General features: G+C 33.1%; 1 protein-coding gene across 3 annotated transcripts in view; it reads left to right on the forward strand.

Annotated features, from left to right (window-relative positions):
- The window catches only part of NECTIN3 (nectin cell adhesion molecule 3), a 146853-nt gene that overhangs the window by 81781 nt on the left and 44165 nt on the right, over positions 1-20907 (forward strand). Inside the window, exons 6-7 of one of the 3 annotated variants that reach the window (XM_060010614.1) lie at positions 4248-4386; positions 6535-6619. In XM_060010614.1, the coding sequence (XP_059866597.1) occupies positions 4248-4386; positions 6535-6619 (224 nt within the window). Of the gene's footprint in view, positions 1-4247; positions 4391-6534; positions 6620-20907 lie in introns of those variants that run through there. The other 2 variants (XM_069540630.1, XM_069540631.1) reach the window with 2 other exon arrangements.

Here is a 20907-nt window from a genome sequence, read left to right on the forward strand (position 1 = left end):
AAGATAAGCATTAAAACGGCTATTGAAAAATAAAACAGTGGGGCATATGGGGAAAATTTGGTAATACAGTAACATGTATTATGGGGATATATGAATTTAATCCCAAATGAAAGTTGGGAAGATAAGTTCGTAGGGTTTTACATTAAGCTGTGAATCAATCCATGGCATCACAGAAGTTTGGGTGGAGGAAATGAAGAAAAAGAGGGATGAAACTTAACATCTCAATTGTTGGGATTTGGTGTTTTAATGTAAGTGTAAAAAGGGACTATGGATTTCTGTACTCACCCATTTTAAATGGTTTTAGGAAATTGCCAGAAACACGTATTTTAGTGTATAGAATAGTATTTAACTTTTAAAAACTTTATAATGCCTCAGTTTCAGGTGTGAATCAGGTGAGCACATGTTTGAATAGCCTTTACGTAGGCTTTATTCACTTGTATCAGTGAAAACAAAGACAAACTATAATTCAGTTTAATATCTATAATATTTATATTTTTTCAAAAAGTAATGAAAGTTATTTCTCCTGTCTGTATTAAATTTTTTGTATGATTCGTAACTGATTTTTAATAGCTTTCTCCATAAGATATATGCATGGTGTCTTTAATTATGGATAGTGTACTTTGGTTGTATTGAGGAATGCTGTTTTTCTGTTTTTGGAGGTGAGTTTCCAATGTATATGGGTTAATAAGCAGCTGTGATAACAGAAAGATGTTCTTCTGGGAGACATGCACGAATCCTTTAATACTAAATATTTTAATGCTTTTGTCTTTTTGTTTTCTGCTGCTTGTAAGCATACAATTAGATTTAGTAGAACATCTCCTTAGGTTATGGTAAGGTAATATTGCTTCATGTCAGTCACTCAGTAAACTAGCTTAATGTTGAAAAATGCCAAATTTTTATACATTTACTTAGTTAAATTTTTTTCTGCTTGTAGTGGTTTTGTTGGAATATAGGGTCTATGTAGATTATGAGGACAGGGATGTGGGGAGGCAGTGTTGGGGCTAAATTCTCAATTTTCATCAAAATTCTTTGACTTGAATGCAAGAAACTTGAGCTCTTCCTTTGCATTTCATACTAGTGTTCATCACCCATTAATACTTTTAAAATCTTAATACTCTTAAATATATTATTTCTTCTTTTCTCAGTAAGTTGAAGAATCAGAAAAGGAAATATATATATGTCATATATGTACTTAATCAGTTTACCTATGTAGAGCAGGATATCCAATTGGTAAATGGACTCTACCTAACTTTTCTTCCACTTCCTCATTTCAGCACTTACTAGCCTGTTCCAATACTGAGAAGAGGTGTGCAAAAAATGTTAGAGATGAATAAAGAATGAATGGAACCAAGTGAAATAAATATGCTCAAATTAAAATAGAAGGAAGAGTTACAGTATACATACAGTCACCTCTCAGTTATGGAATTCTAGAGCTAGAAATTAGAAGACTAATGGGACAGAATTGGATAAGTAGACCATAATTTAAATGTTTAAAGAATAGTATTTATATAGACTTGAGAATTACTTCAGGATATTAAAAATAGTATATATTCAGAGTTGGGAATTACATTAGGATATTAAAAGTCTGATTTTGATTTATTACTTACAAAACACTACCAAATTAAATATTATTGCTAAGATTAAATGAAAGGCTTGCTTGTAGGAGGTGTGAGGTTTGATGAAGAATTTATAATGATATGTTGGGATTGAGTGATATATATATATATATATATATATATATATATATATATATATATATATATATATATATAATGTGTTAAGATTGTTAATCTTAATTTGGGCTAATTATATTCAAAGAGTAACCTGAGTTTTTGAAACATAATTTCAGAAGTATTACATAAATATGGTATCAACTTTGTCATTATCATCAAAATAAGAACACCCAAATTTAAATTCTCCACACTTGGGCAAAAGTGATAGGGCCACTTTATTCCTTAGCAAAAGAAAAAATTCCATTAAAAGGAAATCTTTAGACTAGTGTAGAATAGGTAGCATACTTGACACATTGGGATTTTTTATTTTTGCCACTGACAAGGTGTATGACCTTTGTCAAATAACCTTGGTCATGTAATCTTAATAGGTTTCAATTGGCCTATTGTTAAAAACCGAATACAAAACTACAACTTACATGGTGGGAAAAGTGATAGTGTAGAAGATAAGACTAGCCCTAAATCATCCCAAGTCTTTTTTCTACATTTATAAGAGCAGAGTAATACTTGACTGGCTTAGTTTTCAAATCTTTTTCTCATGTAGCACATATTCAAATGGAGTTAGTAGTGATTAGAGAAATGAGCAACAACAGGAAGATAAACCAGGTATGTATTAGCAGATGAGGGTAACATCCTGAACAATGAAGCTGGTTATATTGTTTAAAATAATTGTATATTTTTAGATTCTATTCAGTATTTGAAAGATCAGATTGGGTTCCTTGGAGCTCATTGGTATAAGATTTTTAGTCTAGAATGAGGCTAATGAACCATTAATAAACACAAGATCATTAGTTTGCTGAAGAGATTTTTATAATTGACAAGAAAGTAAAACGTTGTGGGTTTTTTTGTTTTTTTTGTTTTTTTTTGCGTTACGCAGGCCTCTCACTGTTGTGGCCTCTCCCGTTGCGGAGCACAGGCTCCGGACGCGCAGGCTCAGCGGCCATGGCTCACAGGCCCAGCCGCTCCGCGGCATGTGGGATCGTCCCGGACCGGGGCACGAACCCTCATCCCCTGCATCGGCAGGCGGACTCTCAACCACTGCTCCACCAGGGAAGCCCTAAAATGTTGTTTTTAGCAATCTAAAACACCACATGAATCACATTTTAATATGAACAGTTGGGAAATGCTTCTAAATACACTATGTATGTATTTGGAAATACCGTGATGGTAAGTAGGTAAAACATATTTCAAAACTGATAGTGCTTAATTCTATTTAAATTTGCCATGTCTGGATTCCAACAGTAATTGTAATTATTTAAGGGTGTATATGAACGTCAATTTAATTGAAGACTAAGAGCTCGGCGTTTCCAAATAGGGGACGCAAAAGGAGAGACTACGTTAGATGTTGCGAAAAACCATTTCCCAAAAAGGGCTTATGGGTGGAGGTTTCTATCCTGCCCTAACCTAGCTTTATTTCACCCTGTGTTCTCTCCTATTCATTGACTGAATGACCTTGGGCAGAATATTTAACTTTAGAATAGCAGTATCTTCATTTATAGAATGTTACCTTAAATATCTTTCTTACTGGTTAGAAAGATAAAATCATGTATATTGAAGGTTCTTTGTAACTGATGGGTTGCTTCACAAAATTCAGTTATTGGGTTTAATATGGCTGTAATTGTCAAAATAATACCCATAAGGATTGATGGTTTTGTCATATCCATAATACTTATATTTGAAAATAACTTTAGTAAATTCCTTTAATTGGGAGTTCATAAAGTAGGGTGACATTTTTTTTAGAATTGTGTGAAATGCTAACTACTAAGTATGTTTTTAACATCCTTTCTTATAAAATTTTGTGATGCAGGCTGGAAAAGAGAAATTGGTATTCAGAAATGATAGAGTGTCTCTATAGCCAGGAGACAGGGAAGAATTTACCTAATTTTGTAGTATAGACACTATCTTAAAGTGTAATTTGTATTAAATGTGTGTGAACTAAAGGAAGTTATCTGCAGCAAGTACTGTTTTAATAATACTTCTATTTTAAAAACTTAGATTTTGCAATGTCACTTTTTGACTATTTATTACGTCTGGGATATTTTCTGTTTTTTAGTGTTGTTTTCCCTTTCTTGAAGGTTTTTGGTTTCTTAGAATTTCTTTTAATGGAATGAAAGGTAAAAATCTATTCAATACATTGTTGGCTAACTCCATTAAAGAATACTGAATTTTTTTTTTATCACCTTTTAGAGTAAGAACTTAGTTTTCATCCTTTTCTCTATCTTCTTTTCTCGTTCAGACATTCTTTGCCCGTTGACAGTAGATTCACTCATTGATACCTGACTGGGGCTATTCTTTTCATCACTTTAAAAAAGTAAAGTTGGAGTGCTAAGGTGACATCTTGCAAGGAATAAATGTGTTAGCATAATGCTCCAAAAAGTAACGAATCAAATTTGGGGTCTTCTAAACTTGTGGTTGGATAACATACTTAATCAGTCCTTGCACATTGTAGAAATCAGAGGACACAAACTCAAGAACTCTTAAAATTGTTTAAAAAACCTAATTTTTGTTACTTTACAGATGTTCCACTTAAGCAGACCTCTTCTATAGCTGTAGCTGGAGCTGTAATTGGAGCTGTCCTTGCCCTTTTCATCATTGCCATCTTTGTGACTGTGCTGTTGACTCCTCGAAAAAAGAGACCATCCTACCTTGACAAAGTGTAGGTAAATTTTTTGCTTGTGTTCAACTATGAATATTCAGTATGTGGCAGTCGTTATCTTTACAGCTACTCATATGAAAACTGTCTGAGGGATGGAAGTAAAGATACTGTTAGGTCTTTGTAAGATGACTGGTTTTGTCAGGAAGTCTGACTACATTTTGGTAAATAAACAGTTGGCTGCTAGAGACAAATATATTAGACACCTTTTTAACCTACAGTATATTACATACCTTTCCAAATGGTAACATAATGACTCTACGTTGTCCTGCCTTCTGAATAAAAATGCAGGTCTTCCATGAAGTGGTTGAAAGACAGATATAAAAAATCTTAGAAGTTTAAATTACTTCTTTAAATTGCTTATGCCTGTCTTATGTATAGATATAACTAACTCTAAACTGCCAGAAGTTATTAAATACATTGAGTTTTAAAGCTTTTATCTTAAAGAAATTTGGTTTTGGTGAATTACAAAATGTGCTTTTATTTAAAGAGAAAGCAATGTTTTGGACCTAATCATGAGATAGAATTACAAAACAGAAATTGCACTCTGTTGTATAATCAAAAGACCGAAGTCCCAGTTCCCTTAATTCCATCAGCAGCTTTTGTTGCTTCATCTGTGAAATGTGAATAATACTTTTCCTGCTTACCTCACATGGCTGTGATAAGAGTAGAATAAGATGATGTTTCTGAACTGTGAAGTTCTATACAAATGACATTATTTCTTGTGTGGTTATTAATGATTTTATATGAGGACATGAGGCTGGCTCTGAAGGAATGTATTTCTTCTCTCTTCATAAATGCTTTGTGTATGTCTCTGCCTCTCTAATCTGGCACAGTTAGAGCACTGATCTTTTTGGATTAAGGACACCTGGGTGTTAGCTCTATTACGATCAAATTAGTGGTATGATCATGAACGAGTCACATCACCTCCATGAACCTTGGTTTTCTCACCTGAATAACTTACGGCATCTTGCAGCTATACATTTGCTGTGATTTTTGTTACATTAAAGGAAATAATTACTTTAAATAAAAGGACTATAAAATACCCTTTCAGTCTAATACCTGTAAGACCGATTCCTCTAATATTTCAAGAGTATCTAGCTTGTGGTTAACTTCATCTTAGTTGCCAGATTATCTCAAACTTTTCTATAATTTCCAAAAGATAATTTACTAGTAGACTAGTAATTACATCCATGTAATCATTTTATTTATTATTTGAATTCTTTTCATTTAAAATATTATTTCGTGCCCACATGGAGAAGTGAGAATTTGTAATTTCTTTGGCCTCTATAGCTTTCATCCTCTTTATCTTTTAATATAGGTAAAATTTTTATTTGATTTACTGATCTCAATTACTGAAAATTAGTTATCTGTGATCTTCAAAAGTAGGAGAATATATGAAAAATTATTTTCTAAAATGCAGAGAGCTACAAGGTATATTTAATTCTATTTTTGTTGTAATGCAACAATTTAAAAATATATGAAAATACTTTTTTTTAGTAGATTAGGTCATTTTGGCAAAGATAAATGCATTCCCCAAGGATGTAATGGTCTCTTCATTTATTTCAGGTGCCAAGATTTATAATGGTTTGTAGATTGAAAATCTTAATTTACATGATGAATATTCTAAGAATGACCATGGCTTTTGAAAACTAATTATGGAAGTATTTCCAAAATATAGTATAAGCATATTTTTTCATTATCATTTTAAGATACAGTCTTTTAAATCACTATTATGACACTTTGGAGGAAAGTGTTTTCCATTACACATGTTTGACTATATTTAAAATGTTGGTAGGCATAGTCATATGTAAAAATGTGCAGTACTTAATTAGTCATATACTAGATTACTTGCCTAATAATAATGTTCAAAAAATACTTCTATTTGCTTTTTTAGATTTTTCAAAGAATTGTTTATTTCAGATTAGTCCTAAACATTAGAACCTTTAAAACCAGTTCACTTTTTTCTTCCAATTATGATTGATTAATGGAAATGTAAGAACTGAATTAAACATGTATGCTAATACAAATATTAGTATGAGGAAAATATTCTCAAAACTTAAGCGAATCTTGAATGTTTCCCCCACCCACCCTTTTTTTTTGTTTTTTTGCTAAAAGTGGCAATCACATTTTTTAAACTTTTTAATGCAGGATCGACCTTCCACCCACACATAAACCACCTCCTATGTATGAAGGACAGTCCCCCCCTTTGCCTCAGAAAGACCTTCTATATCAGGTAAGTATTCCCGAGTACACGTAAAATAAAATGAAATAAAAAATATTAAGCAATGTATATTATTTGTTTCAAAATGTTATCTAGTCATTATACATTAAGTATTACATAATAATATATAATCATTTCTCTGAAACATTCAAGGGATCAAATTTAGTCTACAGATTGGTAAGAAAAGAAGCTATGGCCAGTATAGGTAAGACAAATCAACACTGTATTAGGAGTACAAATTTTTACAAAAGCTTATGGCTGAAGACTTATTGTTAATAGAGTTTTATTGACGTAACGATCCATTGTAAAATATGCATTTTTATATAAAATAAAAGGTAGAAAAATTGAATGGTAGGGTCTAATTTATGATGGAGAGGTTTTTCTCCTTGGCATATGTATTTTATTTTTGTTTATTTTTCAGTATATGCAAAATTTTCAGTATATGCATCTAAGTCTTAGCATTCCTTTATTTAGCAACAAAAGGTTTATATTCCAATTTAAAATTCTGGGCATGAATATTGGGCCCCATTTTACACTTAACGATAATTGAAAATTTCTTTTGGAATCAGTTTACAGTAATTCGTGTGAAAGTATTGATTCAGTGCTTCTGTCTTAGATTCTATATCTAGATTAATATGCTCTACTTGGGAAGGTTTAAGCCATAATGCTTTTATTCTTAACTTTAATTGTTTTGTTTTTGCTTTTTTTCTCTATCACCCATGCAGCCTCCTGGGGCTCTAACCCTGTATTGGGGTTTTATTACCTGTGACACTATAATATTTTTCTCCTAAATTATGTCCTGTATCTTCAGCTTGAGTAAGGCAAAGGAATATTTCTGTTAAGATGTTCTCAGCTTCTGTTCCTAGGTTGACCATATAATCAGTCTCCTGCCTGAGCATGGGGCAGGGAGGAGCATTCCGTGGCATGTGCACTCACTGACAATGGGCACCACCTTTGTCATCTTGCACAAGTTTGGTGTCTTAGGGATGAAGATGCGTCATCTTTACAGAACTCTGTTTTCACATAAAGAATATAGCCTCACATCTTTTTTGGCAAATAAATTAACTTGACAAGTAGTGTGAAATGTCAACAAAATATTTAGCTAAAGGTGTTAACTGCTGCAGATGGATAGCTGTTTTTCTCCCTCCACAAAGCTAGTCACTAACTGGAGGATTTCTAGATTCAGGTGTGGGAATTTTTTAAGAATGTTGCTAGTAATTTTTTAGTACAACCCTAATTGCATACAATTTTATTCTTGTCCTTAAAATCAGTTTATTTACTTGTTATTTAATATTTTCAAATTAAATATTTATAAAAGCTTATGAATTGAAAAAAAATTATTCGGCTCAGATCATATGTCCTGGGTTTTAGTTAAGAAAATATAATTTCTATATATGTAAGTGCTGCTAAATAAACACAAAAGGAAGATTTTTCTTGGATGACTTGACAGTGGTACAAACTGCAGTTTTTATCCTTGGAGTCAGAGAAGTCTTCCTGGATGGATCAATTTTGGAAGTAGGATTTTGATACATGTGATAAAATTACTCAGTTGTTGATTAGAGTAAATTGCATAATCACAAGCATAAATCTAGGTGGAAATGAACAGTTATGTGAAAGAGTAATAGAAATTTTAGAAAGGAAATTGGTGGGACAGCATCTGCAGTGGATAACAAACATTGGACTTTGGGAGTCAGAGACCATTTACATTTAGTACTATTGTGACTTTTTCCTCATCTGTTAAATTCAGCAGGTGAAAAACATGATTGTTTCCCTCTTCTAGCTATAAAACTGAGTCTATAAAATATTGCTAAGGGTCAGCTGGTTGCTGTCATTTTGCTTAGGAGAGTCAAAACTTGAGTTGGAGATGAAATAATTCTTAATTCTATAAAGATTTTGGGAATAATTATCTTACTGATCATTATCCATCAGTAAGATAATTTGTTATGATTCATGTGTTATAATGTCGTATGTTAATTATATGGCTGTCTGCGTTTTAATTAATGTTGTGATATCAAAATGCAAAATACATAGAACTGTTTCCTGGTTACCAAGAAATCTGTAAGTGTGTAATTACTATCTAATTAGTTTCATGCAATGATAGCCTGCTGTAATAGTAAATGCCTTCATAATGTTCCGCTTCAGTAGATAACTTGTCAACTTTAAACTCATGAGGTAATTCCTAATTGAAGTCATTAGTCCCTAGCCCTCACAGCCAGGCCATGCTCCCAAATATTACCATGGCTTTAAGGAAGAGAGTCCCACTTGTTCTACTCATCAGTGTTCTACCCTCGGGAAACCACAGAAAGAAAGAGTTCTTACTACTTAACTTTTGTTTCCCCTGCTTAACCATTACTTTTGTGATAATAGTGCCAAAACTCATACCTGAGAATTTTCCCTCTAAATATAAGTTAGGAGGATGAGGTCTGGTATTGTGAGGGGGTGATTTCCTTGAGTGGGAATGGAACTATTACCATACTGCAGAGAAGATGCATGGAGGCACACATAAGTATGAGGGAAATAAAAAGAAGAATGTCTTGCCTGAAGGCAAAGAATAATTAATACCACCAGCTTGTCATGTTATTAGTTGATAATCCTAGAAAAGTGAGTCTTCATTTAGGAAACAAATACTAACTCAGGACATTTTTTCTTAACATTATAGGTAATAAGTAGGTATATTTTTGGTACAAAAAAATCCAAATACTACAGAAATCTAGAGTTAACGGTTAAAGTTCTGTTTCATCCCTCTATCCCCCAATATATTATTTCTTTCCCTAGAGGTCACCATTGTTAGGAATTTAAATATCCTCCCAAACTTTTTCCACAAGTTTACTTTGAAGTATACATCATCCATATTTACATCTACAAGTAGTTTCTTTATAAACATAAATGTGGTCATAGAAATTGCTTTTTCCACTCTACTACCAATGTTTTTCAGAGTGACTAATGTTGCCACCTTTATCAAAATCCTCTGGGTTATTAAAAATGAAGATTCTTGAACACACATTCAGTTTCACTGAATCAGTATCCCAGGGGTTGGAGACAATGGGCATTTTACCTAGCTCACCAGGTGAATTTTAATGCACATTCAGGTTTGAGAACTATTCCTATTTCTCTGTCTCATTCTTAATGGCTGTAATAGTATTCCATTGTGTTGATATACCACAAATTACCTAATGATATTCCTAGGTTTTTTCTTTTTTTCTCTATTACAGTAATTGCTGCATTGAGTGTACTTTTATATACTTTATTGTACACATATATTTATAAAATATATGCAAAGAAATAGAATTACTGTGAATATTTTTTACATTTAAATAGGTGTCACATTGCTGGCCAGCCTAGCTGTATTAATTTATATTCCCATAAACAGTATATTAAAACCCATTTCCCTCTCTAATACTGTTTAGTAGAACTTCTGTTGTTGTTGTTGCCAGTTTGATAAAACTGGAAAAATAGTTCATTTAAAAGCTTCATAGATTCCTGGAAGAAGTTTCATAATTGATTGCCTATTTGTAGTTCTGTAAACCACCTATTTGCATCTTTTTTCAAATTTTCAGTTACTTTTTGAACTTCCCTTGTTAATTTTTTAGCAGCTCTTTGATATGGACAGTAATCTTTTGTCTTATATTCGTCTCTTATTTTTTAACTTTATAGTGTCTTATACAGAACGTTTACGTTTTTATGGAGTTAAAATCTCTTTATCTTTTTCCTCATAGTTTCTGGAAGTTATATATTATCTAAAAAGACCATTTCCCCCTCTCTCCCTGATCTGAAATGTTAAAAAATCATACAAAACTCTTCACAGTTTTATGGGATGTTTTATTTTATTTTAAATAATTTAAAACTTATGTTTGCTTATTATATAAGGTAGTGACCTACGTTTTTTCCCCAATGGTATAACCAATTGTCCAGAAATTATTGAATTGGCTGTCCTTTTCTATGGTTTGAGGACACTCTTATCCTAAAATAAGTTCCCATATATGTTAGGTATATTTCTGAACTCTTAGTTCTGTTATGTTGTTCTGTGTTTCTCTTCTTAAAGCAAGACAACACTGTTTTTTTTTAATTTACTTTTATTGAAGTATAGTTGATTCCCAGTGTTGTGTTAGTTTCTGGTGTACAGCAAAGTGACTCAGTTATACGTACGTGTGTGTATATATATATATACACACACATACATACATACACATACATATGTGTGTGTGTATCTATATAATACTTTTCCATATTCTTTTCCATTATGGTTTGTTACAGGATATTGAATACAGTTCCCTGCGCTATACAGTAGGACTTTGTTGTTTATCTATTCTATATATAATAGTTTGCATCAGCTAGTATTTCAGCAGAATTTACTATCTGAAAAAATTATGATTTTTTTCCCCAGTAATTCATTATCATATATCATAGTCTTTAGTAAATTTTTGTAAATGTTCATCGCAGTCTTGTGGAGGAAGAGTGTTTCTACATTTTTTTTTGAGTGGCTAATACATGCAAAACAGTATAAAAGGGTATTTTCTAAAGTCTTAGTACCATTTTCCATTCCTACTTACCCTACCCCCACCACCTCCTACAGAAAACCATTTTTATCAATTTCTTGTTTGTCTTCATATGGTTTATGTAAAACATAGACAAGGAAACACACACACATTTTATCTTTTCTCGGATAAAAGGTAACATATATACACTGTTACATGTCTTGCCATTTCCTCTTAAGATATACTGGAGCTCTTTCTTTTTGGGGTAAAAATCATTCTCATTCTTTCTTATGTCTACTAAGATTCTAATGTGTGTATATTACATAGTTTGCAATGTCAAAATATTTTAATAAACCGATAATGCTGCAGTGAATAGCTTTGTATATATGCTATTTTGTATCTAGGCAAGTATAATCTGCAGGCTACATTTTTAGACTTGATCTTGCTACAGCAAGTAGTAAATGTGTTTATATTTTTTATAAGTACTGTCAAATTATCCTCTGTAAATATTGTACTGTTTTTTTACTTGTGTGAGTAATGTATGAAAGTGCCTGTTTCTCCACATTCTCACCAACAGTATATGTATTCCACTTGATTATTGGTAATCTGATAGGTGGAAAATAGTAAATATATAATTGCAATTTTGCAATCTCATTATTAGCAAGTTTCAGCATCTTTTCAAGTTTTAAACGATCATTTTTTTTTCCTGCAAGCTGCCATTCTTTTGTGTGCTATTTAAAAATTTTATAAATAGATATGAAAATTTTTTGTTTTGATTCCAGCATGAATAATATGTACACTGTTCATTGGTATCTAAATTTGTGCTATACAGTGTTAAGTAAGATGACTTATATTCCCATAGATTTATGTGATAAAATAAGAAGATTGAAAAATTAAGAAACTATGTTATGACTAGAACCCTAATGTTATCAAATTGTGTGGCTTTAGAAACATGGTGGTCCTACTTGTTATCAAGTTCTGGAGTTAGAGATATGTCCTCCAGGCATCTTAATTTCAGTTACTAATCATACCATATTTCATTTATGGCTTTCTTGAACCTGTTCACCCTACTACTCTTTATAGTTTTATAGATTCTCATTATTTCTCCTCAAAACTCATCTTTCCAACATATCACTGCCAGTTTCCAATAGTATTTTTAGATAAGCTGTTTATGCTCATTATTAATGGTCTGGTTTTCTCCCTGGATCTGAATATTTTAACGTGTTTCCAGATACCAGATATCAGTAGTTATGGTCTTTGGGGTCAGGGAGAAGGGAGAGAGGAAGATGATAAAAGATTAACATTTTTCTTCCAAATTCAAGGAAACTAAATGACTGAGTGTAATATTTAAGTAAATGAGTCCTGAGTATTTCTAGGATGGTTTTGCCCTAGAGTAGCAAAAAGTTTTCATCTGCCCATTGCCTCCAGTTAATAGGTAGTGGTAATTATTGATAAAAGTAGTAAAAGAATTGTAGGGCCTTGTTCTGGTCTGAGGAGGGAGAAAGTTTTGTGAACAACAAAGCTTGGATGAAATATTGATTTATAAACGAATAATATCTAAATAATATATTCAAATAAAATATCAGTGCAACCTCTGAAGTATAAAGGATTGGTATTTTTACTAAGTCAGAGCTCTACTAATCAATCTTATAAATGAGAAAAGATAAACCTACTTGATATGGTTTCATAAAGATTAATAAATTAACCATATGCTACATCCTTAGAACACTGCCTGGCACATAGTGAATACTATGTGTTTGCTGTTATTATCATTATTGTTAGTTAAAAAGAAGCTATGTAATTCTTAGAAAGTTACTAAAGAGACCAAGCAGTGAAATTATTTCAATAGCAGGATAAAACTGTTACTACTTTGGCTCATGTAAACTCGGCATATGTTGCTTTTCGAATTTATTGATACTTTTATTATAAGCTTAGTAGTGCTTGAAATGAAATTAAAATGGAGTTTGCATCTTTTCGTTCATACTTCCATTTTGTTTTTTTCTCTGTCATCCATTTATCAAACATATTTCTTAGGTACTAATATGTCAATATTGGGAATACATAGTCAATAAAACAGAGTTAAAAATTCTTGTCTTACTCTATGCCAATAAAATGGACAACCTGGAAGAAATGGACAAATTCTTAGAAATGCATAACCTGCCAAGACTGAATCAGGAAGAAATAGAAAACATAAACAGACCAATCACAAGCACTGAAATTGAAACTGTGATTAAAAATCTTCCAACAAACAAAAGCCCAGGACCAGATGGCTTCACAGGCGAATTCTGTCAAACTTTTAGAGAAGAGCTAAGACGTATCCTTCTCAAACTCTTCCAAAATATAGCAGGGGGAGGAACATTCCCAAACTCATTCTATGAGGCCACCATCACCTTGATACCAAAACCAGACAAGGATGTCACAAAGAAAGAAAACTACAGGCCAATATCACTGATGAACATAGATGCAAAAATCCTCAACAAAATACTAGCAAACAGAATCCAACAGCACATTAAAAGGATCATACACCATGATCAAGTGGGGTTTATTCCAGGAATGCAAGGATTCTTCAATATACGTAAATCAATCAACGTGATACACCATATTAACAAATTGAAGGAGAAAAACCATATGATCATCTCAATAGATGCAGAGAAAGCTTTTGACAAAATTCAACACCCATTTATGATAAAAACCCTCCAGAAAGTAGGCATAGAGGGAACTTTCCTCAACATAATAAAGGCCATATATGACAAACCCACAGCCAACATCGTCCTCAATGGTGAAAAACTGAAAGCATTTCCACTAAGATCAGGAACAAGACAAGGTTGCCCACTCTCACCACTCTTATTCAACATAGTTTTGGAAGTTTTAGCCACAGCAATCAGAGAAGAAAAGGAAATAAAAGGAATCCAAATCGGAAAAGAAGAAATAAAGCTGTCACTGTTTGCAGATGACATGATCCTATACACAGAGAACCCTAAAGATGCTACCAGAAAAGTACTAGAGCTAATCAATGAATTTGGTAAAGTAGCAGGATACAAAATTAATGCACAGAAATCTCTGGCATTCCTATACACTAATGATGAAAAATCTGAAAGTGAAATCAAGAAAACACTCCCATTTACCACTGCAACAAAAAGAATAAAATATCTAGGAATAAACCTACCTAAGGAGACAAAAGACATGAATGCAGAAAATTATGAGACACTGATGAAAGAAATTAAAGATGATACCAACAGATGGAGAGATATACCATGTTCTTGGATTGGAAGAATCAATATTGTGAAAATGACTATATTACCCAAAGCAATCTACAGATTCAATGCAATCCCTATCAAACTACCACTGGCATTTTTCACAGAACTAGAACAAGAAATTTCACAATTTGTATGGAAACACAAAAGACCCCAAATAGCCAAAGCAATCTTGAGAATGAAAAAGGGAGCTGGAGGAATCAGGCTCCCTGACTTCAGACTATAGTACAAAGCTACAGTAATCAAGACAGTATGGTACTGGCACAAAAACAGAAAGATAGATCAGTGGACCAGGATAGAAAGCCCAGAGATAAACCCACGCACATATGGTCACCTTATCTTTGATAAAGGAGGCAGGAATTCACAGTGGAGAAAGGACAGCCTCTTCAATAAGTGGTGCTGAGAAACCTGGACTGGTACATGTAAAAGTATGAGATCACTCCCTAACACCATACACAAAAATAAGCTCAAAATGGATTAAAGACCTAAATGTAAGGCCAGAAACTATCAAACTCTTAGAGGAAAACATAGACAGAACACTCTATGCCATAAATCACAAAAAGATCCGTTTTGACCCACCTCCTAGAGCAATGGAAATAAAAACAAAAATAAACAAATGGGACCTAATGAAACTTCAAAGCTTTTCCACAGCAAAGGAAACCATAAACAAGATCAAAAGACAACCCTCAGAATGGGAGAAAATATTTGCAAATGAAGCAACTGACAAAGGATTAATTTCCAAAATTTATAGGCAGCTCATGCAGCTCAATAACAAAAAAACAAACCCAATCCAAAAATGGGCAGACGACCTAAATAGACATTTCTCCAAAGAAGATATACAGACTGCCAACAAACACATGCAAGAATGCTCAACATCATTAATCATTAGAGAAATGCAAATCAAAACTACAATGAGATATCACCTCACACCAGTCAGAATGGCCACCATCAAAAAATCTAGAAACAATAAATGCTGGAGAGGGTGTGGAGAAAAGGGAACACTCTTGCACTGCTGGTGGGAATGTGAATTGGTACAGCCACTATGGAGAACAGTATGGAGGTTCCTTAAAAAACTACAAATAGAACTACCATATGACCCAGCAATCCCACTACTGGGCATATACCCTAGAAAACCATAATTCAAAAAGAGTCATGTACCAAAATGTTCATTGCAGCTCTATTTACAATAGCCCGGAGATGGAAACAACCTAAGTGCCCATCATTGGATGAATGGATAAAGAAGATGTGGCACATATATACAATGGAATATTACTCAGCCATGAAAAGAAACGAAATTGAGCTATTTGTAATGAGGTGGATGGACCTAGAGTCTGTCATACAGAGTGAAGTAAGTCAGAAAGAGAAAGACAAATACCGTATGCTAGCACATATGTATGGAATTTAAGAAAAATAAATGTCATGAAGAACCTAGGGGTAAGACAGGAATAAAGACACAGACCTACTGGAGAATGGACTTGAGGATATGGGGAGGGGGAAGGGTAAGCTGTGACAAAGTGAGAGAGTGGCATGGACATATATACACTACCAAACGTAAAATAGCTAGTGGGAAGCAGCCGCATAGCACAGGGAGATCAACTCCGTGCTTTGTGACCACCTGGAGGGGTGGGATATGGAGGGTGGGAGGGAGGGAGATGCAAGAGGGAAGAGATATGGGAACATATGTATATGTATAACTGATTCACTTTGTTATAAAGCAGAAACTTACACACCATTGTAAACCAATTATACTCCAATAGAAATTTTTAAAAAATTCTTTATGGAGCTTACATTTTAGTGACAAATAGATAAATGCCTATGATGTTTTTCCCCCTTTTTTTGGAAAGAATTTTATTGAAGTGTAATTGGCATACAGCAGATACACAAACACATACATACATAGATACCCTAGAAACACCACCACAATCAAGATAATGTATATATTCATCATTTTCAAAAGTTTCCTGGTACCCCTTTGTAATCTTCCTCTCTTGTCATTTCCCTGATCCCTTTCTCCATCCCAGGGAACCAACTACTAATCTGCTTTCTATCTATATACATTAGTTTAAATGTTCTTGAATTTTATGTAACAATCATACAGTAGGTTCTCTTTTCTGGTCTTGCTTCTTTCACTCCACATAATGATTTTGAGATTTCTTCATGTTGTTTTGGTCTTTCCTTTATTCCTTTTAGATAGGTGTACCTTGTAGAGATACTACATTTTGTTTATACATTTACCTATTGATGGATATTTGCATTATTTCCAGTTTGGGGCTATTATAAGCAATGCTGCTATGAACATTTATGTATGTCTTTGTGTGAACATATGCTTTCATTTGTCTTGGGTAAACCTGTACATGTGGAATGACTGGGTCATATGGTAAATGTAACTTAAAAAGTGTAACTTTTTAAGAAAAGGCCAAACTGACATCCTAAGTGGTTTTACCATTTATGTTCCCACCAGCAATGTATGAGTTGCTCCATACCCTTGCTACCATTTATTATGATCAGACTTTAAAAATTTTAGGTACTAATAGGTGTGTGGTTAGTTCATTATTATTTTAGTTTTTTCCCTAATTACTAATACATGTAACTTTTTTTCATTTGCTGATTTGTCTTCTTTAATGAAGTCTCTGTTCAAATATTTGCTCATTTTTATTGGATTTTTAAAAATTATTGGATTTTGAGAGTTCTTTATATGTTTTGTGTTATGGAATGCGTGTTTGTGCCCCTCCCACTCATTCATACATTGAAACCCTCATCACCAATGTGATGGTATTTGACAATGGGACCTTTGGGAGTGATTAGGTCACCAAGCTGGAGCTCTTATAATGGGAGTAGTGCCCTCAGTAAAAAGAGACAGGGGAGAGCTTATTTCTCTTTCTTTTCTCTGTCGTGTGAGATTACAACAAGAAGATAGCTGACTGCAAGCTAGGAAGAGGGCCCTCACCAAGAACCGAAATCTTAGACACATAGGAGGTTTGGACTTCCATAGAACTGTGAGAAATAAGTGTTTATTCTTTGCTTAAAGAATGGCTTCCTCTATATGTGTTAATATACAATATTTGTTTTTCTCCTTCTGGCTTACTTCACTTTGTATAATAGATTCTACCATGCATAAATTAGATAGCTAGTGGGAACATGCTATAAAGCGTAGGAAGCTCAGCTCCGTGCTCTGTGACGACCTAGAATGGGTGGGAGGAGAGGGGGGTTGGGAGGGAGGTCCAAGAGGGAGGGCATAGAGGTATACATATAGCTGATTCATTTCATTGTACAGCAGAAACTAACACAACACTGTAAAGCAATTATACTCCAATTTAAAAAAGAAAAAGAAATTAAGACAGATTAAAAAAAAACAAAACACAAAACATGAAAAAAAAGAATGGCTTCACCTAATCCATGTTAATTTGTTATAGCAACCTGAGCAGAATAAGACATTTTGATACAAGTCCTTTGTTAGATAATATGATTTGGAAACATTTTCTCCCATTCTCTGGGTCGTCATTCTCTAAACTGATTTTTGAAGAGCAGTTCTTAATTCTGAGGAAGTCTGATTTATATGATGGCAACGTAATGCCATGCTTTCTTTCTGGAATGTGGGTGTGTTGTGGTAATACCGATTTTTATTAGTTTCTATTAATTTGGTTAATATATTTCTATGATATATCATTTTTAGTTTTCCTGTATAAGCATCAGCAATTAGGAAATTTAATGAATTATTTCAAAGACAGTAGATTTTCTTTGTCACTAGTGTTCCTTCAGTATCTAGTATCCTCAGGAGACATAAATAGTGTAAGTAATTCTAATCTCACCTGAGAAATATAGAAATTAGGAAGATTTGGCCTCTGTATATAGTATTTTGTGGCCCATGGTACTGAAGCAGCCATTATGTCTTTATATGTTCTGTTCATCTCTATATCAAAAACAGTAGTTGGCACAGAGGATAACTCTTGTTTTCAGTAGAATCAAATGGGACCTAACAGTTTTGTTATAATCATTAAGAAGATTCAGATTCACTTATTTTGACTTGCTGTAAGTTATAGAAATACTTTAAGAAACTTTATTTCAGATTTACTGTATACATGTAAACCAGCACAGATCTGGGGAACCTGGAGAGATGATTTCTAGGCAATAAAGATTCTGAGTTTAATTGCATTTTAGTATTTTTAAATGGTTTTGCCAGCATCAGTGCATTTGTTATGTGATTTTTCAGCAAGGAGTTGAAATCCTCTGACCCCGATTCTGATTGTTTCTGATTTGTAGCTGAACTAGTGGGAAAGTTAGGTCTATCTTAAGAAAGAAAAAAAAATTAAGTAATGCAGTATTTCCCTCAGAACTATTTCTAATACAGATTGAATTATTTTATGTAGATTAAATGATAGAAAAGAGCTGGCTTCATCCTAGTCACCAATAGTCATTACCAAAAAAAAAGCAGTAGATGATTAAAGTAAAAGAACTACATGTTGGCCTTTTAAGATGTTCTGAGCAATCCAGAGAGAATATTTAATTCACACCTTTTCGTAAGACTTTTTATAGTAAAATTCCACTTGGTTCTGTCTATGTTATAAACATCTCACCTTCTTTCTTCCTTTCAAATCCTATCTATGTTATAAACATCTCATCGTTTTTCTTCCTTTTAAATCCGTAAACGAGTTATAAGAACTGATTCATTATAAAAATTATATACTCACTATTTGTTCTTAATAGATGTGTATTTCTGAGTTTCCTGTTTTTCTGTTTTCTTAATTATAAATTATAAATTTCTATAAATAGAAACCATGACTTACTACTGCCTTTGTAACCTTTCTTGGTGTCTAATAAACTGCTCTGTACAAAGGCTACTCAGGAATTGTTGTTGAGTTGCTGTGATAGTGAAATTGTTTGCAAAGTCAGTTTCCCGAGCTAGCTGAGGGTTATTCCATGAGTTTGGGGGAACAAAGAAGACAGCAGAATCTATAATAGTGTCATCTCATCCTTCTGCCTGTGTAATACCTAGAAAGTTTATTTTAAACAACTTGGAAATTTTATAGCCAGTCCATCATTAATTTTGAGTAAGATGGTGTAACAAGGTGCCAATCTATAATATCTTATCATTTCCAAAGATTTAATCACCATACACTCCTAATAACTGGAAATGAACCTCAACTTTTTGACATTACCACCAGAATACTTTTAGAGCACCTCATAAACCATGTTAAAGTCTGAAATATTAACTCAGATTTAATACTAAACTTTAGGGAATAAAACTGTTTTAATGGCTCAATGCTACTTGGGAACTCCTGCAAAAAAGTATTATCCTAACCATTAATTTACTTAACTTGTGTTTTTTGCCTTGATTTTTGAAGAATTAAATTTAGGCTATTCATACCTGAGACGCAGTCAGAATATTCAATTTCGAGTGGTTTGAGATCTGTGTTAAATTCACACTGCCACCAGGGAACTATAATTCTTAATTAGAGGTGACTTTTGATTGACTCATGAGTAATGAGAAGTAAAAGAATTATTGAAGTTAAGTACAGTAAGCTAAGTACAATGAACTTTCCTCCCAAATTTTAGGAGACCTAATAGCATTCTTTATTTAAAAGCGCTCATGATTTCCTTTATTGGGAGAGATTCCTTTTTAAGTACAGAGACAGAGAGCTGAGTTACTTTAAATGTTCAGAGCAACTAAATTTTTTTCAGAGAATAGACTTCTTATATGTGAATTAAATTTTACATAGACATTATCAAGCAAACTTTACTTTGAATTTGGATACTTAGTCGTAATTTTCGTCTTGGCAAATTGTTGTTTTGAAGTTATTTTGACGTGTTAAATATAAAAAATTAGTAAAGGCCACACATGAACTTTTAAGAGAATAATGTAAATAATATATTATTTTAGATACTTGTTACCCATATGGCTAAACTTATAATGTTCATTCATTCATTCAGTGAATTACAGTAAACTATGCTGAGTGATTTTTTTTTTTTTTTTAGACTCTTCCTAAGCAGATTCAGTTATGGAGTCCTTGGTTAAATTAAGCTGACCTAAATGGAGTGTTCCTTCAGGCAGCGGCTGTCATATTGTGATGTGTGCAGTGCTAGTGCGGCCTCCATGCCTGCCACAATGCCTGACTTACCATCAGAGAATAATAATAGAGATAAACAGAGATTAATAAGAGAGATTAGTAGAGATTAATTTAGTGATATCTTTTACGACCTGTTCACATGAAATCACTATGGGAAGACTAACTCAGACTATTGACTATTATCAAAACATTCCTAACATATTGGGACAGCAATCTTGTATCCTAGAATTTCCAGGATTGTCCTAATTTCACATATTCGTGCTTTAGTGTCAGTATGTATTTAAGTGCACCTATCCCAATTTTGAGACTTCTTGCACTTTCCCAAGCCTTTTCTCCAATTTCTTAATAGCTTCTTTCTCCATTTCTGATCATTCTAATTCAAAGTACTCTCTTCCTATATTTAAAATGACTCCTATATCTTAACATCTGAAAAATATTCCTAAGATAATTAGAAGAATATCTAATTTAGAATAAAATGTGCAATGTGAACTATAGGAAAAGAACTT

Source organism: Delphinus delphis, chromosome 4 (assembly GCF_949987515.2).
Source record: "Delphinus delphis chromosome 4, mDelDel1.2, whole genome shotgun sequence".
NCBI lineage: Eukaryota > Metazoa > Chordata > Mammalia > Artiodactyla > Delphinidae > Delphinus > Delphinus delphis.